This window comes from Balaenoptera physalus, assembly GCF_965194825.1.
Source record: "Balaenoptera physalus genome assembly, chromosome: 2".
Taxonomy (NCBI): domain Eukaryota; kingdom Metazoa; phylum Chordata; class Mammalia; order Artiodactyla; family Balaenopteridae; genus Balaenoptera; species Balaenoptera physalus.
This window is the reverse complement of record NC_138883.1, coordinates 48,278,339-48,304,700: the sequence shown is the minus strand read 5'-3', so window position 1 is coordinate 48,304,700 and position 26,362 is coordinate 48,278,339. Positions and strand designations below refer to the sequence as shown.

The 26,362-nt window shown below is 40.5% G+C and overlaps 1 protein-coding gene and 1 long non-coding RNA gene across 3 annotated transcripts in view; both read left to right on the top strand.

Moving 5' to 3' along the window:
* The window catches only part of LOC309654456, a 354,889-nt gene that overhangs the window by 2,951 nt on the left and 325,576 nt on the right, over positions 1–26,362 (top strand). The window lies entirely within an intron of this gene.
* On the top strand, positions 9–9,619 carry PTGDR (prostaglandin D2 receptor). Of its 2 annotated transcripts, none has more exons than XM_082448412.1 (2): positions 9–868; positions 7,672–9,619. In XM_082448412.1, the coding sequence occupies exons 1-2, from the start codon at positions 23–25 to the stop codon at positions 7,909–7,911; spliced, it is 1,086 nt and encodes a 361-aa protein (XP_082304538.1). In that variant the 5' UTR covers positions 9–22; the 3' UTR covers positions 7,912–9,619. The 2 variants fall into 2 exon arrangements, with proteins under 2 accessions (XP_082304538.1, XP_082304539.1); XM_082448413.1 differs by lacking the exon at positions 7,672–9,619 and adding an exon at positions 6,136–6,311.

The following is a 26,362-nucleotide window of genomic DNA, read 5'->3' as shown; positions in this document are numbered from 1 at the left end:
CCGGCTCGCCGCGCCTCCCGCCATGAGGCCGCTGTTCTACCGCTGCTGCAACACCACGTGGGTGGAGAAGGGAAACTCAGCGACGATGGGCGGGGTGCTCTTCAGCACGGGCCTCCTGGGCAACCTGCTAGCCCTGGGGCTGCTGGCGCGCTTGGGGCTGCGGTCGTGCCCGCGGCGCTCGCCGCGCCCGCCGCCCTCCGTCTTCTACGTGCTGGTGTGCGGCCTGACGGTCACCGACCTGCTGGGCAAGTCCCTCGTGAGCCCCTTCGTGCTGTACGCCTACGCGCAGAACCGGAGCCTGAGGGGCCTGGTGCCCGCATCCGGCAGCTCGCTGTGCCAAGCCTTCGCCTTCTTCATGTCCTTCTTCGGGCTTGCCTCGACGCTGCAGCTGCTGGCCATGGCCCTGGAGTGCTGGCTCTCCCTGGGGCATCCCTTCTTCTACCGACGGTACATCACGCCGCGCCGGGGCGCACTGGTGGCGCCTGTCGTGGGCGCCTTCTGCCTCGCTTTCTGCTCGCTGCCCTTCGCGGGCTTCGGGAAGTTCGTGCAGTACTGCCCCGGCACCTGGTGCTTCATCCAAATGGTCCACGAGGGGCGCTCGCTGTCGGTGCTGAGCTACTCAGTGCTCTACGCCAGCCTCATGCTGCTGCTGGTCCTCGCCATCGTGCTGTGCAACCTGAGCGCCATGCGCAACCTCTACGCGATGCACCTGCGGCTGCGGCGGCTCCCGCGCTCTGGCCCCAGGGAACGAGCGGAGCTGGCCGCCGGCGAGAGGGAAGAGACCCCGCCGCCCCTGGAGGAGCTGGATCACTTCCTGCTGTTAGCCCTCATGACTGTGCTCTTCACCATGTGCTCCCTGCCTTTAATTGTGAGTCGCTTGGCGCTAAGGCTGCGGGAGACTGAAGCGCGTCGGGCCGCAGCTGCCGGGAGGGAAGGGTGGAGCGCATTGGACGCGGTGCAAGAGGAGCTGCGCCCTGAGCCAGGAGGGTTTGTTGCTGCATTCCCCGGATCAGGTTCCCTCCACAGCCCCCAGGAGATAGAACCCAATTTGTTGAGCCAAAACAGGTAAAGCCCAAGAAAGGTAGGGAAAGCCGGAGCCGGATGGTGTCCCCTTAGCCCCGCAGAACCTCTCCAGTTAGCAGAACCCCCTCCTCCCTGCTTTCCTCTGGGAAGATCTCGGGGTTATTTATGCACCTCAGGACTTTGAGGAGCAGACCTTGGTTCCTCCTTGGCAATACGAGTCCTTTACCACTTCTCGATGGCTACGCGCGGTTTTATTTCGTTACACCTGCCCATGATTTTAGTGGCATCAGAAATGGGCAAATGGCATCTGGGAGTTCTCCCCGGTGTTGGCGTGGAAAGGGAATAAGGGAAGGTGTGCTCCTGCCAAAGTGATTTGCATATGTGAGTGACTGAAAGCATAGGTTTAGGTTTTTGTTAACTCGTGCGTAAACTTTGAGGAGTGGCGGATGCCGTTTCTGGTGCTGCAGCTGCTGGGGATGGTGGCGGCAGAGGCGGAGAGGATTTGGATTAGCAGATGTGTAGGAACGTTTCCGCTGGTGGTGTCGTTCTGATAACCTGTCTCGACAGGTTTTGTTTCTATCTTTGCAAGCGAGGTGACCTGAAAGCCATTATCTTGGGTTTCGATCACTAATGGGGGTGGTGGTGCAGATTGAATTACTTCGTCGTTTTGCAGGTATTTCCTCTTGTGACCCCGGCCAAGACACCTAGGAGTGGCTGAGGCTTGAGAGAACTTTTTCAGCCTTGCTCCTCTCCCTCTCCAGACCCCACAGTGTACTTGTTCAACGTGAACAACATTTAAATAAATTCGTTGCCAAGTCCAGGTCACTGGAGTCCTGAGACTTATGTGAATAAGAAAGTTAAGTTTCTCATGGCAATGTAGCAGTTTTGGACATTACTTTAAAGGGTGGATGAAAGTTAAATATAGTGTGATTTTTCCCTTAAATGAAGGCCTTAATGTGTTGGGCAAAGAGCTCTCTGGGTTAGGATCAGAACTCCCCAAGATAAATAAATAAATCTATATCTATATAAACAGAGAAATAGAGATATAGGTATAGATATTTGGCAGTGGTTTTCAAACTTTAGCACGCTCAGACTCATCAGCAGTGCTTTTTTTTTTTTTTTAATTTTTTTTTATTTTTTAAATGCTATTCTTGTCTGCTTACATTCTTTTTATGTATGTATGTATATATGGCTGTGTTGGGTCTTCGTTTCTGTGCGAGGGCTTTCTCTAGCTGTGGCAAGCAGGGGCCACTCTTCATCGCGGTGCGCGGGCCTCTCACCATCGCGGCCTCTCGTTGCCGAGCACAGGCTCCAGACGCGCAGCAATTGTGGCTCACGGGCCGAGTTGCTCCGCGGCATGTGGGATCTTCCCAGACCAGGGCTCGAACCCGCATCCCCTGCATTGGCAGGCAGGCTCTCAACCACTGCGCCACCAGGGAAGCCCCAGCAGTGCTTTTAAAAACAGAGCTGGTTGGGCCCCATTCTCCAGAGTTTCTGATGCAGACATTTTTGAAGAATTCAGCAGCCTCTTCTTCACCTGCTGATGTGGGGATCACATTTTGAGAACCACACTCTAAAGCAAGCCTTAGCAATCACAGCCCACAGGCCAAATACGTCCTGCCTACTGTTTTAGTGCAGCCCTGGAGTTAAGAATAGTTTTTATGAATAAACATTTGCCATAAATTTGATGATAGGGCACATGAACTCTGAACCCCAACTAAGTCAAATATGATTCCAAGAAAAAGACTCACGCTTCTCCTTAATAGACATGTATTACCAAAAATTGTACTCAATTATTATTACTATTATTATTACATTTTTAATTTCATCAATTAAAATTGTAGAAATGTGTTTTCTCTCTTGTTAATAAGTACCTACTAAATATTCACTATTTGCCTCTTGGCTCATAAAACCTAAAATGTTTGCTCTTCGGCCCTTTACAGAATATGTTTTCAGACCCTTGCTCTAAAATAAGAGCCTTACTTACCTGTGCTGTGATAAAAGCAGAAATTAGCCAAATGCCTGGACATTATGTCCTGAGTTTGAATGTTTTAGTAAGAATAATGCAGAAAGCATAATACATTGGAAAGAACATTGCATTTGCCGAGTGTCTAAGGCGATTTGAATAACTCATAGGGGCTTGTGAGGATTGAAGGAAATAATGGATTTGAAAACGATTTTCTAAAAAACTTGTAAAGTTTCAAAGACATGCAATGCGGACAGCATTCTTCACGGGAAGTATCATTTCTAGAAAGGATAAGGGCTTTAGCATGGGTTTGAATCAGATCTCATCACTTACTAACTATAAAAGCGCTTACTTATCCTTTCTAACCTCAGTTTCCTCATCTGTGATGAGGATAACTATTCTTGCTCTGTAAGATAGTTATGAAGATTTGTAGTGTTATATATACATATATATATGTATATATATATATATATATATATATATATATATAGACACACATACATACACACTAACCAGGTGCCTGGTGGCCTCAAAAATTATTATTACTAATTATTATTACTAATTATAACATCCATTTATTATAATTGCCTGCTAGACATAGAAAATTAATTAAGAAATATGATCTCCGAAGATAGTATAATATTTTAAGGCAGTGGTTCTCAAACTTGTTCTAGTCTAAGGACCCCCTTTTCACTCTTAAAAATTATTAAGGACCCAAAGATCTTTTATTTATGTGGATTATATCTATTAGTATTTACAATATTAGAATTTAAAAATAAGAAAAATTGTAAATATTATTGTAAAACAAGTTACAATGTACTTATTGCTTGTGTTTTTGCATAGGTGAAAGAGAAGTTTGAGATTTCAAAATTATTTAATGAATGATAATGAAGTGTAGGAATATTAGCAGGTAACATGGGAAAAAGCATGTTAAGAGCACAGAAGCACTGAGAACAGTCTCTGAAAATGCACATATGTATACCCTATTACCTTAGAAAGGTCTAGAAAATGCAAGAGTACACAGCACATATTCCATTAGCCATGGGAGTGATGATGTCATTCATTACACATCAGGCAGCTTCTGCGAAACTCACTGTACACTTATGAGACGATGAAAGTGAAAAAAGACAAGTAACATCTTTTTATGAAAATAGTTTTGACCACATAGACACACTGAAAGAGTATTAAAGACCCCCATTCTTTGAAAATCACTTTTCTAAGGAAAGGATTTAGTGATTGGAAAAAATAAGGCTGTATGTGAAGGTGGCTAAACTTAAAAAAAAAATCTTGCTCATCACATAAATATTGTATTTCATTAAGCCGGTGAAAAGTTTGTTGGAATATGATTTTTTAATTAACTTTGTTATAATGCTGGATTAGAGCAAGATGTTTAGATTGAATTCTCAAATTTCCAATTTGATACGGTAAAAAGAAAGTATAGAGAATATGGGAGGAGCTTTAGCGGCAGTTTGCAGCATGTTCTTTAATGTATACAAAGTATTTTCATCAAAATTATTTTTACCTTAGAAAACCACAGTGTTTTGGAGGTTGGTCGGGGAGCAGGAATGGCTGAAAGAGGGTTTTCACGTATAGATTCAACGTAGTAGTTGACAGGTTTAGAAGCCAGGTAAAGGTGTGCACAAGCTTGTGTAATCGCATATATCAGAATCCATGGAGTCAGAGAAGTGGTTAGAGGACCTCCTGCATGCATTGAGATAACTCTGTGTGAGTGTGTGTGTGTGTGTTTCCTTTTGTTGAGCAGAAAGAAGGGTGGGACGCGCCATCCAAAGGAGGCTGTTACAAGTTGTGTAAGGGATGGTAGCAAGAGACTGGCCCAGGGAAAAGGGTCAGAAGTGGATTTAAAGAGCTAGAGCAGAGCAGAGGGTGAGGTCTAGGGTGTGGTGATAGATGACCTGAATGGGAGAGGACGTTGGAATCAATGTTGCTGTCCTAAGCAGGGATGTCCAGTCAAGCTGTCACCAGAGAACAGGCAACAGCAACATTTTTTTGTGGACCCCTAATTTCAACAGAGGGCGCTCTTCTCACACCAGTTCTCTCTGTGTAATGCCCTGCATGCGTTGAACAAGCCAGTTGTGTATTCTGAGGGTATTCCGTATTCAAGCCCTCTGTCAGAGGAGCAGTTTATAAAGTATCTTCTAGGGAATACCATTGATCATGAGAGGATTTTTCGAAAGTCTAGATTGTGTTCAAACGGATATCTTGTGAGAATTAATAGAATATGTACTTTGATCACTGTCACGAGGGAATAAATTTGTCATATTTTTAGTAAACTCAAAAAATAAATAAAATTAAAAGGCCGTTTGTAGAATATTACATTTCTAATACAAGTCAAGTGACTTGAAAGTACAAATAACCTAATAATATGCAATAGAATTGATATGGATAAATAGTGTACAGAAATAAAAGTTGTCTTAATTATATAAACATCATTCAGTTACCCAGATCCCAACTAATCAAGCATTCTCAAATAGTAAGAATTATATCTTGCTGCACTCCACTTTGAGGAGAAAGGAGCAAATATAAAGATTAAAGTCATATAAAGTGTTTGCTTTTTCAATCAACTCAAGTGTGTAGCTTGTTGTCATCCATTTATTCATTCATCTCAGATCTGGAACCTACAACATTCCAGTCACTATAATTCATTGTGGGGATATAAAATGAGAAAAACATCACATCTGCCCACAGAGCTATAATACTGGGGGTGAGAGGGAGTGACTAGGGCCAGAAAGGAGTTAGAAAAGGAAAGGGATTGACTCCTAATTGATAAAATAATAATACTAGCTAATTATTGAATTATTATTAATACAAGGACCTGTTCTCAAGGTTGTACTCATACTATCTCATGCAAATTTCATAACAATCCTGAAAGATAGGTGCACTTATCCCCATTGTATAGATGAGGAAACAGAGTAACTTGCCTGAAGTAACACAGCCAGTGAGGCGATTCTATCTAACCTGGATGGTCGGACTCTAAAGCTGATGAGCTTAACCACCACCTTAACCATCACCAGAGGCTTCGTGATGGGGGTAATATTTTAGGTCAACCTGGAAAGAAGGTAGGATTTGGGCATGTAATCAATTTCCACATCTGTAAAATGGAGATAATGAACACACTTACTTCACAGGACTTTCATAAGGATGAAACAAACTTTTAAAAGTAAAACGGAATGGTGCCTGAGAATACGAAGCTCTGTGTGGACATTAGCCATTTTTATTACTCTTAGTGTTATTAAGCAGTGATGATGGGAGAGGGCTTCCAGATAAACTCTTGTCTTCCTAAGTGTACTAGATGGGCATATCTGAGCCTACAGAAAAGAGAATAAAAAGGTAAGGAAACACTTATGGGAACATACATCTTCTCATATCCCTGATTGCGTTGAATGGGTCTGGTCGGTGTACTTATTCATATCCCCTCCCATTAATGTTGAGTTCGCATATTTTCTGGTCCATTAGAGTCCATTTTGTCCCATTATGGATTTAGAATCTCAATGAGCATGGGCGATGTAAGAGCACGGAGAAAAAGTGGCTGGCCTCCAACCGAGTGGGAGACAGTTGTAGAGCTGGTCTAGACAGCAGTGTCGGCTGAATGGCAGGAAAGGGGTGAGGCAGTTTGCAGGGCCCCCAAGAGGCCAGAGAGCTCAAGGAAGAGCAAGACAATACAGGAGTGGCTGGGCACAGGTAAGGAGGCTTATCGCTCTGTGTATCTTTCTTTTTTCTTCCTAGTCTGAAAAGAGGATGACAACCACAGAATGATAAGCATCTGTGCTAAAAATGAGTAGTTTACACGAGTTGTGTCCTGTCTTTCCACTGGAATATGTCCTGCCTCTTCACAATGATTAAACGTTTCTGTTTCAGATGGACTCACAGACCTAGAAAACAAACTTATGGCTATCAAAGGAGAAATCGGGGGCAGGGATAAATAAGGGATTTGGGATTAACAGATACACACTGCTATATATAAAATAGATAGACAAGGGCCTACTGTATAGCACAGGGAGCGGTATATCTTGTAATAACCTATATTGGAAAAGAATCTGAAAAAGAAAAAATATATACATTTATATGTATATACATATACATATATATGCTGTATGCCTAAAACATTGCAAATCAGCTATACTTCAATAAAAAGAAAAATTCAGAGAAAGAAAAAACAAGTTTCTGTTTCATTGGTGTCTCCACACATGTGATATTTCACAAGTGTGACTTATTTCTGGGCTAACCAAGAATCGAGGATAGGAAGGAGGCAGAGGAAAAAGGGAAGAGAATCAGTATCTACGGGAGTGAGGTGACTCTGTAAACGACTCAGTAGACTAGATTTGTCCCACTTCAGCTCTTCCTCTACACCGCCAGGCAGGGAGCAGGCAACTCCAGCCCTGCCACACTCACCGCAGGTGGACCAGCTCCAGGGACTTAGCCAGGGGCTCCCAGGAGGACCTGGCTTCCACTGAGCCTCCCAGGTCGGTTCTGCACCTCCCTGGCTTCTCACTTGCACCCATCCGCCGTGGTGGCCTTAGCTGCTTATAAATTTACCCAAATGAATACTCCAAGCCAAGCTGCCATACTCTTACGGAAAAGTAATGTTTCCTAAGGGAAGTAAGTGAATTTGCTGCGGCCATCGACCTTCCGCTCTCCTAATTGAATGTTTTTCTTTAAAACAGTATCGTGCTTACTATGGAGCGTTTAAAGCTGTTCACGAGAAAAATGGAACTGCTGAAGAAATTGAAGACCTCAGAGCCTTACGCTTTCTCTCTGTGATCTCCATTGTGGACCCTTGGCTTTTCATCATTTTCAGAACATCGGTATTTCGGATGTTTTTTCACAAGATTTTCATAAGGCCTCTTATGTATAGAAACTGGCAAAGCAATTCTTGCGGAACTAACATGGAATCCAGCCTATGACAGTGTGTTAACCTCTCTGGTAAACTCAGGAATATATCACATTTTCTGGCAAAGAACCATGATCAAAACAATCTTACAAGTTATATCCTTAAAAGCTATGTCCCATAACAAAACATCTAAATGTATTTTCAAAACTATTCGATCGATCTTAATAATGTGTTGTCACTCTATGTTCATGAACCGGTTCAGTGGGGTTTTTCAATAGCAACTACAGTTTCATATATTGTAAACAATGTTAAAAGTCTTAAAGCAATGATAGTAATTGTTCCAACGTTTGTACTTGGTGTCCCTAATTTTTAAAGGCAGTCTTGAGACCTCTGGGTCTTTGTTTAAATTCAGTAGAAACAACACAGTTTACAATTATGTGATCAGTGTTCTTAAATTTTCTTACCCTCTTTATTTCTAGTGGAACCTGATTTGTTTATTTTGCATCACAATTGCCCCTCTTTGATTCTTTCCTTTGCCAACTGATACAAGTATAGCCTGAATTATAGATGCTCCTCTAAAAAGGGTGGTAGAAAATATAACTAGGTGAGGTGTTTGGAGGGTCCTTCCCCAGCCACCCGCTGGGAAAACGCTCACCACCTTGTGTGAAGAGGCGAAGCTGTAAATAAGTAAACGAAAGGCAAGATGTGACTATGGTCTACACCCTAGAGAAGAAAAAATTCTCTTTACCTTTTGAAGTCCAGTTTCTTGTGTGTTGAGGTAGGGGTGTCAGTAGGCATGAAAATTTGGAGTGGGCCACAAAATGTTGTTTCAGTTTTTGGAACTCCATCTTGTAGGTTTATCAAAATAATGGATTCTTTGGTGGGGAGGGATTTATGGTCTTTGGAAGACAGGGATGTATGACTTCCCAGAGAGCATGTTTACTAAACATGGCTGTGTCACAGCCGGGCATTCAGCACAGGGACAAGCTCACCCGGGACTCAGTCAGCTGAGAGCAGTGGCAATGACCTTAACATCTACATGTTAAAGCCATATTCTGCCCTTGGTGGAGACAGTAAGACCTTATTGAGGTTCCTGAGAGATACGCTTTCAATCTGGAGCAGAGTATGGCTCAGATGGAACACCACCAAGCACTTTAATTGTACATAATGTTTACAAAGGTTAGCGACACTATGACCAAAAGGGAAAAGTGGGGAAAATACAGCTGCAGCTGTTAAACTAAGCAAGAGACTGTAGACCCAGCCTGCAGGGAAGAACTTTCACCTTGTGTAAAAGATGAAAGTTTTTTCATGGGGGCGTCAGAGGGGTTTCAGCATCTGTGGGGTACCTGACACACTCAGACTCTGAGCTGGAGAGCCGGCTACATCTGAAGAGCCTGAGACCCCCATTCAGCCATCCCTTCCAAAGATCAGAGTATTTGCCTTATTTTCAGCTTAGCAGCAGCCCCATTTTTTCACCTCTGGTTTATCGCAGAGGTGGTATTAACCTGGAAATATATGTGTAATTTTTGTGTGTAGCAAAACTGTGAAATGGCCAAATTAGGAATACAGGAATTATAATCTGAGACTATGATGTGATGAAAAATGCACTTCTTTTCAAGTTTAACTCTCGTTTGTATATTTAATTTGTAAGTACCTGTATGTGTTTCATTGTCAGAGGAAGTGCATCTGTTTCATGCTCTCCTTTTGGAAGGTGTGTTATGATCATTGTCAAGATCATTTGAAAAGTTCCCAGATACATCAATAAACATAACTTTATGATATTTTGCAAAGAAAATTACTTTTCTTCAAACGAAATAAAAGGGTTTAGTTTTTTTATTTTGTTTTGTTGTTTTGAGTAAAGGGCTACCAGCAGTCTTTCATTCTCTAGCAGTTTAATAGTGACGATTTTTATAGGCTGTTCTGTGAGCATATGTATTCCTTTCAACAAGTTTGCACAGGTTTATCCAAGGAGTTAGTGGTGCTTTCTGTTTAACACAGAATGTAGATATAACATCTGGATGAAATCCATGTTAAGTTAAAAGTCAACTCTTCAACGATCTTCATTGATTTACTCATTAGATCATTAAACATTAAATAAGTGTTCATTGACACATACCTTGGGTCAGGCAATTAGTTAGGTGCCGAGGAAAAATAATACATAAGACTCAGTTCTGGTGCATGATTTGCTTATTGTCCAGTGGGGGAGACAAGCACGTAAACAGTTACAATAGAGTATGGAAATCCCAGTAATAAACGTGCACACACAGTCCCATTACAGAAGAGGAAACCTGAACTAGGGGTGTTGTGTAGAGTTATCAGAACTTCACAGTGAGAAAGATGCTTAAGTGAAATATTGAAGATGAGTAGGAATTTTGACTCCAGTTGAAAACTAAAGAAAGGACTAAAATAGTCTACATAAGAGGAAATACATATGGTTAATAAATGTAGAAAAAATTCCTGTCTAATCAAAGAGATGCTAAATTAAAATCAAATTATCAAGGACCACACACAAAAATAATTATGACTGTCAATGACAGAAAGGCTGTTAGTAAATAAAAGGAACACTTGTGCTCCCCTGGTGAGTTTGTAAATTTGTCCACCTTTTCTTGATAGCAGCCTGACACTGCATATCAGGAGCCTACAAGTGTTCTTTTCTACCATTCCAGTGACTTCACTCTAGAATTCTCTTCCAGAGGGGCTGTCACAGTTATGTGCAAAACTCTTCTTTGTAGCATTATTTATAATAGCAAAAAGATGAAAAGGAATCCATCTGCCTGATCAAAACGGGTTAAACAAACTCTTCAGGTATAATATAGATACACACACACAAACATATATGAAAATTATGTAGCCATTAAAAAAAGACGTTTTCAAATAATTTATAAAAATTGAGAAGAAAGCTTACAGTATAATACGAGGTGAAAAAAGCATGACACAATGTATTTTAAGGTATGATCCATAATTAAATATGCCTATAAAATACCCTGAAAAAATAAACCAAAGAAAGTGTGAGCCACAGTTATCTTTTTTATGGACGCTTTTTCCCACAATTCTTCATATTTTCCAAGTTTTAAAATAATACGTCAAAATTTCTTTTATGTGAAATTCTGTTTTTAAAAGAATGAATAGAAATGGACTGAGAAGACAAGGGGGAAAGGCACGAAGGGAAATCTTTCACGTCTATAAAGGACCAGTATGTGCAAAGCCATGCAGGAATAAAGGAGTGTGGCATGTCCAGGCTTAGTTAGTAGCTTCATGTGGCAGAAGCTTGGGAATTATGAGCAGAGGTGGCAGGAAAAGAAGCTGAAAAGAGAGGCAAGTTTCACACCATCAGGGGTGTTTGTTGCAGGCGGTGGAGGTTTGGAGCTCTCGTGGGGCCCGTATACACGCTGGAGACTTTGAAGCCAGGGTGCATTCGGAATGGAGTTTGAGGAAGGTCGTGCTGGTGGTACGGATTGTGGATGGTCAGGTGGGAGGCCTCGTGTGGTTGTGCAGTCCGTGCACTAGACCAGGGTGCTGGTTAAGGAAGAGAGTGGGACTCACTTGCCCGGCTGCCTGCCTGGACATGGAGTGCATCACCTCAGAAGAAAGGGCCCCTTTTGATGATCTTTCTACTGGGAGGAGGCACAAAAATGCCAAATAGGCAGGCCCCAGGAGGGCCCTGCTGCCAGGGAGGGAAAGAGGTGAGAAGGAGCTGAATTCAAGCAGTGCCAGGGAGAGGTAAGTTGCACAGCTTTTTAGTAGGTAGAGCTGATAGCGAGGATTCCAACTTGTGACTCAGTTGTGCCTTTATTCTTCTTTCAATATACTCAGGCACAAGTTAGGGAAGGGAAAAATTCTGAAAAAAGTCTCTGTTTCTTTTTCTTTTCTTCCTGACATTCCCCGTATACCTGGACAGAAGATTGCAGTTATGACTCTAATGAACTTTCTGGGTCATCTGTGGATTTTAATTATATGCTACCCAGCCACGTTAATAAAGGGCCAATGATTAGGACTGTTAATTTAGTTCCAGAAGTCTATCAAAGGCTGACTGGGCTAGATACTCCTGAAGCTTTAGGGGAGAGAAGGGATCCCACAAATAAAACCACTAGGATGATCCAACTAGTGGATTCACTGGTCCACCAAAAAAGAAAAAGAAAAAAGGAAATAGCAGCCAGAAGACCAAAAAATGTGCAAAAGACTCCATTCATAATGTTTCTCTGAACTCTGATTCTCAGATCTTTTCAGTTGCAGGTAATCACTGACACCTAACTCCCAAAAGCATATTATCTGTAATGTTCTCAAGACAGTTAACAATATTTCCATACAGGCAGCCATCACAGATCATTGTTTCACATGCTCATAGTACTAATGGCAGTGAGGAGCCTTGGGCCCATGCAGGGAAAGATGCTCCCCTAGACGTGCTGCTTCCTTCATCCTCTTGCAGATGCTTATTGGGCCTAAGCATGCCAGTTGTTCTGTTGTGAAAGAAAGCCAACTAAAGGGCATTCATCACAGAGTAACATTACCAGAGATTATGTCTGAAGGTGAGCTTTCATTAGGGGACTGATTATATAATTTTAGCTCTATATAGAATAGAAATCTCCATTAAAATATGTAAAGTTATTTTTTAACTTTTGTAATTTGACCTTTTTATAAATTTTTGGAACTATATTTTATGTTTCATCTTCTTTTCCAGGCTTCAAAATATTTGAGGACTAGATATTCACCTATTTTTTTTTTTTTTTGGCTTTTCCCATAATGGCATGAACTGTGGAAGGGCAAAAATAGATTATAAATATATGTTGATTAAAAGGTTCTCTCGCCCATGATTTCCCCAAAACATAAGTGTACTCGATAAGAGGCTGCTATAACTTGGTCAGAGATTCCGCTGTATCTGAGAGGAATGTTCTGACTGCAGCATATAAGGACTTTTTTCATAGGTTACCCAAAGGCGAAAATAATAAAATGCAGGAGAAAATATTTTTGCTCCCTATTTTTCCTACTGTCATAGACATTGCGGAAATTAACATGTTTCAGTTTTATCCAGGACCTAGAAATTCATAATTAACAAAATTAACAGTATGAAAAGTTTCTTAGGCAATTTAAAAATTGTAAAGACAACTTTGTCTTACTGGCAAAGAGAGTTTGGCGCCTTCTCTTGTAATTCCTCTCAGGAGTGAGGCTGGGATTGCCGGTCTGGGTATTCCCAGTATGGCCTTTGGGTGGAGGAAAGCTGAGCCTACAGGTGAGGAGTGGTATGTAATTAGGGCTTGCTTTCCCTGCCTCTCCACAATTGCCTAACTTGTTGAAACAAATCAGCAGATCTCACCTGATATCAGAAAGGTAAAAATTCAATCTGCCACACAGTTTAACAAAAAAAAGACTGCATGTGCTCAGGAGTCAGTCCAGTCTTAAAAATATTTGCAATGAATCCATCCATGCTCTGGTTACAGAGTAAATGAAATCAAATACAAAGAGAAGAAGAAATGAACTTGGTTGGTTTTTTGTTTTTTGTTTTTTACTTTTTACTACTTAAATCCTAACACCAGTGAGAATAATAAAGCATAAAGTCAAATCTTATAAGAAAGTATACTTTTAGGGCCTCAAGCTCATAGGGCCTTATAATGATTCTTAATTCACAGAAACCTCTTACAAACCAATCAGAAACCCAGGACAAATTAGAATATAAAAATAATACAATTTAGGGCAAATGTTACCAAGTGCTGCAGTATGGGGCAAAGATGTAAAAGCAAAGCCCCAAATCAAAGATAATTGACATTCAAGATTAGCCTAGTAGTGCATTATATAGACACCCGGACAAACAATGAAGTTGATAGTTTGCTGACATCAATTTCTTATTGGTACAAAATAGGATATGGAAACAGTAAGTGCCACACAGCACAATTCATTATGAATTGGGAAGACTTCTTTAATTCCCCCCAATTTAAAAATCACTCAGAGTTCTCAATTATGTTAAAAAGACAAAGTGCAATGATTTACTCGTTATGATTGACACATCCAAAATAAAATGACCTCCCCCCAAAACTAAAATGGGAACAAAGAGCTATGGAAACAAATAGTAATATCAGGCAAAGTAGAATTTAAGGTAAGTTTTAATTGGTTAAATGGTTAAAAAGTTCATCTGTGGCTGTAAGATACAATCAGTAGTGAATACCTTACAGCCTTGACTCATTTTTACCAAACAACATGTCAAAAGTACAAAGGAAAAAACACTAGAAACAGGAGAAATTGAAAAATCACTGTTGTCATGGATGATTTTCATGCCCCACCAGCAAAAATAGATCAAATGATAAAGACATCTGTTTAAATATATTTCTATTTCTGTTATCACATCATTCAAAACTCAGATGGATTTTTATTCAATAGGCAGAGTATATTTAGCATGGTCTGTTTTTAAGCATAGACTATGACTTAGTCCTGTAATTCACTTTGGTGGGGGGGGGGGCCTTAGAAACACCTCCAGAAAGGCATACTGTGGTCCTCCAGAGTAGCTCAAACCCACGCTCAACAAGAGGCTTGGACGACTGCAAAAGGTACAGTCCTTATGTATGTGCGGGCAGAGAAAAAGGACAGTGTTTCAAACATGAACCCCATACTCAAAATCATACTGTTACCACCCTTTTGAGTCAGACCTCAACAAGGTCCTCCTGACCCATATCACTGGAGCCAATAGAATGAGACCAAACTTGGTTCAGAAGCACAGGAAAGCTTTATTCTTTGATGGAAGAACTGAGAGGTGCGAGCTCCCATTCTAGAGCGTGTGCTCTCCTGGATAGGCTGTGGGCGGAGCTTCTTTGTCCGGCTCTTGACAGCGGGGGAGGGGCGAGTTCTCCAGGGGCTTAGGCAGGTGTGCTTCTCAGGCGCCAGACTGCAGTGCCTCGGGCAGCGTCTCTGCACACGGCGCGCCACTGCCATCTTGAATTGTGTCGTGTGCAGCGCTTCTTGCACTGCCCAGTGAGACAGCAGAGCATTCAGGTGCATGGGTTTTGTGCCGGTAACTAATCCGACGTGTTAGGTGCAAGGCCTCTGCATATGGTCCCTTATAGGCCAGCGAAACTAGACTAAGCACAAAAGAAGAGGTTAGACCTTATCACCTGGATTCCATCTTATTTTTCCTGGGGATGCCAGGGGGCTTTACTGGTGACAATAAGGACGGATCCTCTGTCTGTTAGCTGTTCATTTGTGATCAGCTGCTTTGTGCATGCAAACTCTGTACACTGCGAGCCAGGATGAGTATCAGTCAGGATTTTATTTATTTGATAATAGCGATTCACCAAAGCAGCAAAGGAGAAGTCAGCTGGTGAGTTATATCATTGTAACAGGCAGCGTCTAACAGAGCTGCCAGTGACTCCTGTCTCCTGGAATTCATGCCTTTGTGAAATCTCTTCCCCTCCAGCGTGAGCTGGACCTAGAGACTTGCTCTTAAGGAGTGGAATACAGCCAAAAAACACCTGGGATGTTACACTCCAGCTTTGGTAACAGAAAAGACTGTGGCTTCTGCCTCACGTGCTTGCTCTGATGGAAACCAGCTGCCGTGCTGTGAGAGGCTCACATGGGCAAAAAACTGAGGGAGATCCCTAGCCAACAGCCCGTCCAGAGCTGGAGGCCTCAGTGCAACAACCCACGAGGAACTGAGTCCTCCTACAGCCGCATGAACCTTCTTGGAAGTGGAAACTTCTGAATCCAGCCTTGAGATGGCTGCACCCCCGCCAACGCCTCTGCTGCGACCTTGAGAGAGACCCAGAGGACCCAGGTAAGCGGCGCCCAAACTCACCCAGAAACCGTGAGAGAAATGTTGTTTTAAGTCACTAAATTTGGGGGTAATGTTTTCTGCAGTCATAGATAACTAATGCAATCATGACTATTAAATTAATGGATATACAAATTATACACAAATCCATAGCATACTTTGTTGATAAATACGATACATGAAACAGTTATAAGCCTTGATGTTATACTAGGCTACAAGGGAAATCTCAACAAACGTAAGAAGGCAGAAATGGAACATTTCATCTTCTCTGGTTAGGAAACGCATTTTTATTTAAGTGGAAACCAAAAAAAACTCTCCAATTACTTGGGAATGTTAACTTTTTTGTATTATATTAAATGGTGCATAAAACGTGCATATACTGTTTAAATAATAGTTATAAGGTGAACATTCAAGAAAACTCCATGCAGGTCAAGAAACGGAACCAGAGGTGAACACTATCCTGACGTTGGGATAACCATGTCTTCACTTTTCTTCATTTTACCACCTAAATGTGTATCATAACACATGTACTCTTCTGTGTCTTTCTCCCTAGCTTAGCACTGTCTCAGATCAGATTCCTCCCATGCAGAGGAGAGACAGGGATTCAGGTGTGTGTGATTTGTGGAGCTCATGCCCTCAGGAAAAAGGTGGTAAAGGACACAGGGACAGGGCAGTGACAAGAGCTAAGCAAGGATGAGGTGTCAGCTTCAGCCTGATCCCCAAGGGACCCTGGAGCCTGGAAAGCACCACTGTGTTGGTACCGCGTGTCATAAGCAATCTTTGGCCTGGGTGTACCGGGGGTGGCCTTCAGGTCGGGCAATTTTCCAGAGCAGGGGCCACCTGTGAACCATGAGCAGCCAGTACTCATAGGAGCTGAGGAGTGGGTGCCCTGGCCTGGAAAAAGGGATGTGGGCAGCACCCACTACATATTATGTTTGAGATTCACCTCACTGTCTGTGTGGCTGCAGTTCGTATGATATCATTGCCGAATAATATTCTACTGTATGAATATATCATATGCTGCCAATGAACATTTAGGTTGTTTCCCGATTTGTTTATTACAAACAATGCTGCTTTGGCTGTTTTATCATGTATTATGTCAGGCAGGTAAAAGAGTATGTCTAATACCTAGGAGTGGAATTTTGGGATTGTAGGGTATGTGCCTCTTCTATTTTATTATATTATAAAAAAATTGTTTTCCAATTTACAATACCACCAGCATTGTTTGGTAGCATTGCTCCACTTGTATTTCTGGACTTTTTATTTTAGCCATTCTGGTAACTTTTAACGGTATCTCACTGAGGTTTTAATGTGTTTTCCTTTTTATTAATGATGTCGTACACCTTTTCATGTATTTATTGGTTTGGAAATTCTCTTTTTATAAAACTTTTGTTCAAGTCTTTTGCCTAGGTTTATCATATAATGTCTTTTTTTTCTTATTGATTTGTAGGTGTCCTATCTACTGTTACTTTGTTAGTTATATGTGTTGCAAAAATATTTTCCATTCTGTAATCTGTCTTTTCAGTCTCTCTATGGTGACTTTTAATGAATAGAAGCTATTATTTATTGGAATCTAATTTATTAAGCTTTTCTTTTATGGTTAAGCTTTTTATGTCCTGACTGAAAATTTCTTTCCTAACATGGAATCACGATATATTTTTCTACATTATTTTATAAAAGCTTTATAGTTTTACCTTCACTCTTGGGTGTTAATCCACCTATAATTTATTTTGTGTATGGTGTGATGTAGATATTCAATTTTATATTTTTTTACCATATAAATAACCAATTGTCTCCAATTGAACTTTTAATCAAAAAATTCATCCTTTCCTCATTGGTATTAAATATTATCTCTGTCACATATCAGGTTTCCAAATTTGTGTCTTTTTCTAGTCTCTCTATACTATTCCATTGGCCTGTTGTCTTAGTTACTGTAGTTTTACAGTACCTGGTACACTAATTCTTCTACCTAATTCTTTTTCAAGTGGCCCCTGCTAATCTTAGTGCTTTGTGTTTCTGTATAAAATTTAAAATAAGCTTGCCAAGTTACACCAAAAACAGACAAAAAACCTGCTGGGAGTTTTACTGGGATTGCACTTGATCTTTTGATCAATTTGGTATATCTCCCAATTTACTTTGTATTAAATTATAATATACATACAGAAAAGTATAGAAATTATAAGTAGACAAATTAAACACACTAAGTAACCAGCACTCAGATCAAGAAACAGAATACCACCAGAATCTCAGGCCTCTAAAGATCCCGTTTTAGCTACCATCCTCACCCACAACAGGTACTAATATCATGTATTAATTTTGTCTGCTTTTGAACTTTACTGAAATAGGAAAAAAAATCACACAGTATGTACTTGGCTTTTTTTTCCTTCAGCGTTATGCTTATGAAATTCATCCATGTTGTTCAGATAGCTATATTTTGTTTACTCTCAGTGTTGTAGTGTGTAGTCTTCCACAGTATGAATTTATCACAATAGGTTAATCCACTGCATTGTAGATAGACATTTCAGTTATTTCTAATTGGGGCTATTACAGATAGGAATATACATTCTTGTACACATCTTTTAGGAACGTAAGCATGCATTTCTCTTAAGGAAATAACTGGGAATGTAATTGCTAGGTCATAAGTTTTGTCTTTGGTACATACTGCAAGCAGTCTTCCAAAACGGAGTGTATTAATTTATACTTCCATGGCAGTGTGTGAAACTTCTAGTTGATCTACAAGCTAATCAATACTTTACATATTGTCTTTCTATTTCAGTTTAGCCGTTCTGGTACTGTATAGTGGTATCGTGTTGTGGTGTTAATTTGCATATTCCTGTATGCACTTTTTCATGTGTTTATTGGCCTTTGGATATCCCTGTCTGTGAAGGCTCTGTTAAAGTCTTTTTCCCATTTATAAAAGGTTGTCTGCCATTTGCTTATTGACTTATGCCATCTCGTCATCCAAATCTATTAGGTTCTTAAATTTAGGCAGTATGTGGCAAAATTTTGTACAGAGAAGGAATTCTATTAAATCCAATCTATTTGTTTTCTGGAATTCAAAATAAGAATTTAGATAATGAAGGATACCTGAAGTCACTGTAAGTGTGTTTCTGCTGAATCTGGCTTCTGGTGTCTCATCTCCTGATGAGCTTGATAGTGTGCTAGCTGCTCATATTACTGAGATTCTCTGATGCCTAAGATGATGGTCCCTTCCTCCAGAGAGGTTTTGTATTTGCCGGGCACTTAGAGTCAGTCCAGGATGACTTTAAACCAATTCACGGCATAAAGCTTTTTTGGACCAACCAGGAAAGGTGAATTGGGGTTACAAACTCACAATCTCTGCCAGCATGTGGTTATAACTACCTGGAGAAAGGGTTTTTCTTTTCTTTACTCCTGCACAGTTCAACATCAAAGGACTTTATTTTTCATGTGTCTCTTGGGGATGAGGATTAGAGAGTGACAGCAGGTTTACTTCCTTTTATTTATTTTTTAAAATTTTTGAATTTTTTTTTTTTAACAATTTAAATTTATTTATTTATTTATTTATGGCTGTGTTGGGTCTTCGTTTCTGTGCAAGGGCTTTCTCTAGTTGCGGCAAGCGGGGGCCACTCTTCATCGCTGTGCGCTGGCCTCTCACTGTCGTGGCCTCTCTTGTTGCAGAGCACAGGCTCCAGACACGCAGGCTCAGTAATTTGTGGCTCACGGGCCTAGTTACTCCTTGGCATGCGGGATCTTCCCAGACCAGGGCTCGAACCCATGTCCCCTGCAGTAGCAGGCAGATTCTCAACCACTGCGCCACCAGGGAAACCCCAAAATTTTTGAATTTTATTTTATTTATTTTATTAAACAGCAGGTTCTTATTACTCATCAGTTTTATACACATGACTGTATACATGTCAGTCCCAATCTCCCAATTCATCACACCACCATCCCCCACCCCCTCCGAAGCTTCCCCTGCTTGGTGTCCATACGTTGGTTCTCTACATCTGTCTCAACTTCTGCGCTGCAAACCAGTTCATCTGTACCATTTTTCTACGTTCCACATACATGCGTTAACATACGATATCTGTTTTTCTCTTTCTGACTTACTTCACTCTGTATGACAGTCTCTAGATCCATCCACGTCTCTACGAATGACCCAATTTCGTTCCTTTTTATGGTTGAGTAATATTCCATTGTATATATGTACCACATCTTCTTTATCCATTTGTCTGTCGATGGGCATTTAGGTTGCTTCCATGGCCTGGCTATTGTAAATAGTGCTGCAATGAACATTGGGGTGCATGTGCCTTTTTGAATTGTGGTTTGCTCTGGATATATGCCCAGTAGTGGGCTTGCTGGGTCATATGGTCATTCTATTTTTAGTTTTTTAAGTAACCTCCATACTGTTCCCCATAGTGGCTGTATCAGTTTACATTCCACCAACAGTGCAAGAGGGTTCCCTTTTCTTCACTCCCTCTCCAGAATTTCTTGTTTGTAGATTTTCTGATGATGCCCATTCTAACTGGTGTGAGGTGATACCTCATAGTAGTTTTGATTTGCATTTCTCTAATAATTAGTGATGTTGAGCAGCTTTTCATGTGCTTCTTGGCCATCTGTATGTCTTCTTTGGAGAAATGTCTATTTAGGTTTTCTGCCCATATTTGAGTTGGGTTGTTTGTTTTTTTAATATTGCGCTGCATGAGCTGTTTATATTTTTTGGAGATTAATCCTTTGTCCGTTGATTCGTTTGCAAATATTTTCTCCCATTCTGAGGGTTGTCTTTTCGTCTTGTTTATGGTTTCCTTTGCTGTGCAGAAGCTTTTGAGTTTCTCTATGTCCTATTTGTTTATTTTTGTTTTTATTTCCATTACTCTAGGAGGTGGATCAAAAAAGATCTTGCTGTGATTTATGTCAAAGAGTGTTCTTCCTATGTTTTCCTCTAAGAGTTTTATAGTGTCCAGTCTTACATTTAGCTCTCTAATCCATTTTGAGTTTATTTTTGTGTATGGTGTTAGGGAGTGTTCTACTTTCATTCTTTTACATGTAGCTGTCCAGTTTTCCCAGCACCACTGATTGAAGAGACTGTCTTTTCTCCATTGAATATCCTTGCCTCCTTTGTCATAGATTAGTTGACCATAGGTGCGTGGGTTTATCTCTGGGCTTTCTATCTTGTTCCATTGATCTGTGTTTCTGTTTTTGTGCCAGTACCATATTGTCTTGACTACTGTAGCTTTGTAGTATAGTCTGAAGTAAGGGAGTCTGATTCCTCCAGCTCCGCTTTTTCCCTCAAGACTGCTTTGGCTATTCAGGGTCTTTTGTGTCTCCATAGAAATTTTAAGATTTTTTGTTCTAGTTCTGTAAAAAATGCCATTGGTAATTTGATAGGGATTGCATTGAATCTGTAGATTGCTTTGGGTAGTATAGTCATTTTCACAATATTGATTCTTCCAATCCAAGACCATGGTATATCTCTCCATCTGCTGGTATCATCTTTGATTTCTTTCATCAGTGTCTTATAGTTTTCTGCATACAGGTCTTTTGTCTCCCTAGGTAGGTTTATTCCTAGGTATTTTATTCTTTCTGTTGCAGTGGTAAATAGGAGTGTTTCCTTAATTTCTCTTTCAGATTTTTCATCATTGGTGTATAGGAATGCAAGAGATTTCTGTGCATTAATTTTGTATTGTGCAACATTACCAAATTCATTGATTAGCTCTAGTAGTTTTCTGGTGGCATCTTTAGGATTCTCTATGTATAGTATCATGTCATCTGCAAACAGTGACAGTTTTACTTCTTCTTTTCCAATTTGTATTCCTTTTATTTCTTTTTCTTGTCTGATTGCCGTGGCTAGGACTTCCAAAACTATGCTGAATAATAGTGGTGAGAGTGGACATCCTTGTCTTGTTCCTGATCTTAGAGGAAATGCTTTCAGTTTTTCACCATTGAGAATGATGTTTGCTGTGGGTTTGTCATATATGGCCTTTATTATGTTGAGGTAGGTTCCCTCTATGCCCACTTTCTTTCTGGAGAGTTTTTATCATAAATGGGTGTTGAATTTTGTGAAAAGCTTTTTCTGCATCTATTGAGATGATCACATGGTTTTTATTCCTCAATTTGTTAATATGGTGTATCACATTGATTGATTTGCATATATTGAAGAATCCTTGCATCCCTGGTATAAATCCCACTTGATCATGGTGTATGATCCTTTTAATGAGCTGTTCGATTCTGTTTGCTAGTATTTTGAGGATTCTTGCATCTATATTCATCAGTGATATTGGTCTGTAATTTTCTTTTTTTGTAGTATCTTTTTCTGGTTTTGTTATCAGGGTGATGATGGCCTCATAACATGAGTTTGGGACTTTTCCTTCCTCTGCAATTTTTTGGAAGAGTTTGAGAAAGATGGGCGTTAGCTCTTCTCTAAATGTTTGATAGAATTCATCTGTGAAGCCATCTGGTCCTGGACTTTTGTTTGTTGGAAGATTTTTAATCACAGTTTCAATTTCATTACTTGTGATTGGTGTGTTCATATTTTCTATTTCTTCCTGGTTCAGACTTGGAAGGTTATATCTTTCTAAGAATTTGTCCATTTCTTCGAGGTTGTCCATTTTATTGGCATAGCGTTGCTTGTAGTAGTCTCCTAGGATGCTTTGTATTTCTGCAGTGTCTGTTGTAACTTCTCCTTTTTCATTTCTAATTGCATTGAGTCCTCTCCCTCTTTTTCTTGATGAGTCTGGCTAATGGTTTATCAATTTTGTTTATCTTCTCAAAGAACAAGCTTTTAGTTTTATTGATCTTTGCTATTGTTTACTTTGTTTCTATTTCATTTATTTCTGTTCTGATCTTTATGATTTCTTTCCTTCTGCTAACTTTGGGTTTTGTTTGTTCTTCTTTCTCTAGTTCCTTTAGGTGTAAGGTTAGATTGTTCATGTGAGATTTTTCTTGTTTCTTGAGGTAGGCTTGTATAGCTATAAACTTCCCTCTTAGAACTGCTTTTACTGCATCCCATAGGTTTTGGATCATCGTGTTTTCATTGTCATTTGTCTGTAGGTATTTTTTGATTTCCTCTTTGATTTCTTCAGTGACCTCTTGGTTATTTAGTAACATATAGTTTAGCCTCCATGTGTTTGTGTTTTTTACGTTTTTTTCCATGTTATTCACTTCTAATCTCATAGTGTTGTGGTCAGAAAAGGTGCTTGATATGATTTCAATTTTCTTAAATTTACTAAGGCTTGATTTGTGACACAAGATATGATCTCTCCTGGAGAATGTTCCATGCGCACTTGAGAAAAAAGTGTAATCTACTATTTTTGGAATGAATGTCCTATAAATATCAATTAAATCTATCTGGTCTATTGTGTCATATTCAGCTTCTGTTTTCTTATTTATTTTCATTTTGGATGATCTGTCCATTGGTGTAAGTCAAGTATTAAAGTCCCCCACTATTATTGTGTTACTGTCGATTTCCTCTTTTATAGCTGTTAGCAGTTGCCTTATATATTGAGGTGCTCCTATGTTTGGTGCATATATATTTATACTTGTTATATCTTCTTCTTGGATTGATCCCTTGATCATTATGTAGTGTCTTTCCTTGTTTCTTGTAATAGTCTTTGTTTTAAAGTCTATTTTATCTGATATGAGTATAGCTACTCCAGCTTTCGTTTGATTTCCATTTGCATGGAATATCTTTTTCCATCCCCTCACTTTCAGTCTGTATGTGTCCCTAGGTTTGAAGTGGGTCTCTTGTAGGCAGCATATATATGGGTCTTGTTTTTGTATCCATTCAGCAAGCCTGTGTCTTTTGGTTGGAGCATTTAATCCATTCACGTTTAAGATAATTATCGATATGTATGTTCCTATGACCATTTTCTTAATTGTTTTGGGTTTGTTTTTGTAGGTCCTTTTCTTCTCTTGTGTTTCCCACTTAGAGAAGTTCCTTTAGCATTTGTTGTAGAGCTGATTTGGTGGTGCTGAATTCTCTTAGCTTTTGCTTGTCTGGAAAGCTTTTGATTTCTCCATCGAATCTGAATGAGATCCTTGCCGGGTAGAGTAATCTTGGTTGTAGCTTCTTCCCTTTCATCACTTTAAGTATATCATGCCACTCCCTTCTGGCTTGTAGAGTTTCTGCTGAGAAATCAGCTGTTAACCTTATGGGAGTTCCCTTGTATGTTATTTGTCATTTTTCCCTTGCTGCTTTCAATAATTTTTCTTTGTCTTTAATTTTTGCCACTTTGATTACTATGTGTCTCGGCGTTTCTCCTTGAGTTTATCCTGTATGGGACTCTCTGTGCTTCCTGGACTTGGGTGGCTATTTCCTTTCCCATGTTAGGGAAGTTTTCAACTATAATCTCTTCCAATATTTTCTCGGATCCTTTCTCTCTCTCTTCTCCTTCTGGGACCCCTGTAATGCGAATGTTGTTGTGTTTAATGTTGTCCCAGCGGTCTCTTAGGCTGTCTTCATTTCTTTTCATTCTTTTTTCTTTATTCTGTTCCGCAGCAGTGAATTCCACCATTCTGTCTTCCAGGTCACTTATCCGTTCTTCTGCCTCAGTTATTCTGCTATTGATTCCTTCTAGTGTAGTTTTCATTTCAGTTATTGTATTGGTCATCTCTGTTTGTTTGTTCTTTCATTCTTCTAGGTCTTTTTTAAACATTTCTTGCATCTTCTCGATCTATGCCTCCATTCTTTTTCCGAGGTCCTGGATCATCTTCACTATCATTATTCTGAATTCTTTTTCTGGAAGGTTGCCTATTTCCACTTCATTTAGTTGTCTTTCTGGGGTTTCATCTTGTTCCTTCATCTGGTACATTGCCCTCTGCCTTTTCATCTTGTCTATCTTTCTGTGAATGTGGTTTTTGTTTCACAGGCTGCAGGATTGCAGTTCTTCTTGCTTCTGCTGTCTCTCCTCTTGTGGATGAGGCTATCTAAGAGGCTTGTGCAAGTTTACTGATGGGAGGGACTGGTGGTGGGTAGAGCTGACTGTTGCTCTGGTGGGCAGAGCTTAGTAAAACTTTAATCCACTTGACTGCTGATGGGTGGGGCTGGGTTCCCTTCCTGTTGGTTGTTTGGCCTGAGGCAACCCAACACTGGAGCATACCTGGGCTCTTTTGTGGGACTAATGGCAGACTCTGGGAGTGTTCATGCCAAGGAGTACTTCCCAGAACTTCTGCTGCCAGTGTCCTTGTCCCCATAGCAAGCCACAGCCACCCCCTGCCTCTGCTGGAGACCCTCCAGCACTAGCAGGTAGGTCTGGTTCAATCTCCTGTGGGGTCACTGCTTCTTCCCCTGGGTCCCGATGCACACACTACTTTGTGTGTGCCCTCCAAGAGTGGAGTCTCTGTTTCCCGCAATCCTGTCGAAGTCCTGCAATCAAATCCCACTAGCCTTCAAAGTCTGATTCTCTAGGAATTCCTCCTCCCATTGCCGGACCCCCAGGTTGTGAAGCCTGATGTGGGGCTAAGAACTTTCACTCCAGTGGGTGGACTTCTGTGGTATAATTGTTCTCCAGTCTGTGAGTCACCCACCCAGCAGTTATGGGATTTGATTATATTGTGATTGCACCCCTCCTACTATCTCATTGTGGCTTCTCCTTTGTCTTTGGATGTGGGGTATATTTTTTGGTGAGTTCCAGTGTCTTCCTGTCGATGATTGTCCAGCAGCTAGATATGATTCTGGTGTTCTCACAAGAGGGAGTGAGAGCACGTCGTGCTACTCCACCATCTTGGTTCAGACTGAGAGGATCACTATATTTTCATGAACAATATTTATTCTTTACATCATCAGACTTGACTCCAAAAGCTTTGAGAGTCATCTCAGACTCATATAGGATGGCAAAGTATATGCAGGTTTACTTCTGGTTCATTCCTTTTTTTAATAAACTCATTTATTTATTTATTTTTGGCTGAGTTGTGTCTTTGTTGCTGTGCATGGGCTTTCTCTAGTTGCGGTGAGCAGGGGCTACTCTTCGTTGTGGTGCACGGGCTTCTCATTGTGGTGGCTTCTCTTGTTTCGGAGCACGGGCTCTAGGCGTGCGGGCTTCAGTAGTTGTGGTATGTGGGCTCTAGAGCACAGGCTCAGTAGTTGTGGCGCACGGGCTTAGTTCCTCCACGGCATGTGGCGTCTTCCTGGACTAGGGCTTGAAACCGGTGTCCCCTGCATTGGCAGGCGGATTCTTAACCACTGCGCCACCAGGGAAGCCCACTTTTGATTCATTCCTAACATGAGGAAATAACCCTTTGGGATCCTAGCCTTATGTGGGAAGGTTTCCTCTTAAATTCTCCATGTTTGCCACAGCTAAACCTTTAATTTCCAAACTCATGTGCCCTCAGAGGACTTAAAAAATAACAACCAAGTTTCCTTAGTTGGCACATGTCTTCAGAGGCAAAAGCAATGCCAGTGTTCTACTTTTCCCTACATATTTCCATTTTCATTTGGATTTTGGCCTGAAATATCCTTACTATCTTTTTTATGCTTTTCGGACTTTTGAAATCTTTGTACAACATTTTTTAGTTGCTTTCATCTGGAGGATTAGTCTAAATAGTCTAGTCTGTTACATTACTGAAAATATGATTTCTTTTAAGTTTTCAGACTATCAAACAACCATGGGAACAGGGAGGGAAACTCTTAAATGAAATAACTAAAATTGTTTTAGTAAATAATTAAAACAAACTGATTAATGTAAAAAAAAAGTATAGGATCCTGTATTTTAGAGGGAAAGCTATAGCAACAAGTATTTTTAATATGGGAAAGGAGAAAGAGATTACATTATTTACAATTTAGGAAAAAGAACAC

What these genes read in the sequence shown, in the direction of transcription:
- PTGDR (XM_082448412.1), top strand. Translation starts at nt 23, where the DNA reads ATGAGGCCGCTGTTCTACCGCTGCTGCAACACCACGTGGGTGGAGAAG. An exon ending in TGTGCTCCCTGCCTTTAATT is followed by an intron (nt 869 to 7,671) that starts GTGAGTCGCTTG and finishes TCTTTAAAACAG; the next exon opens with TATCGTGCTTACTATGGAGC.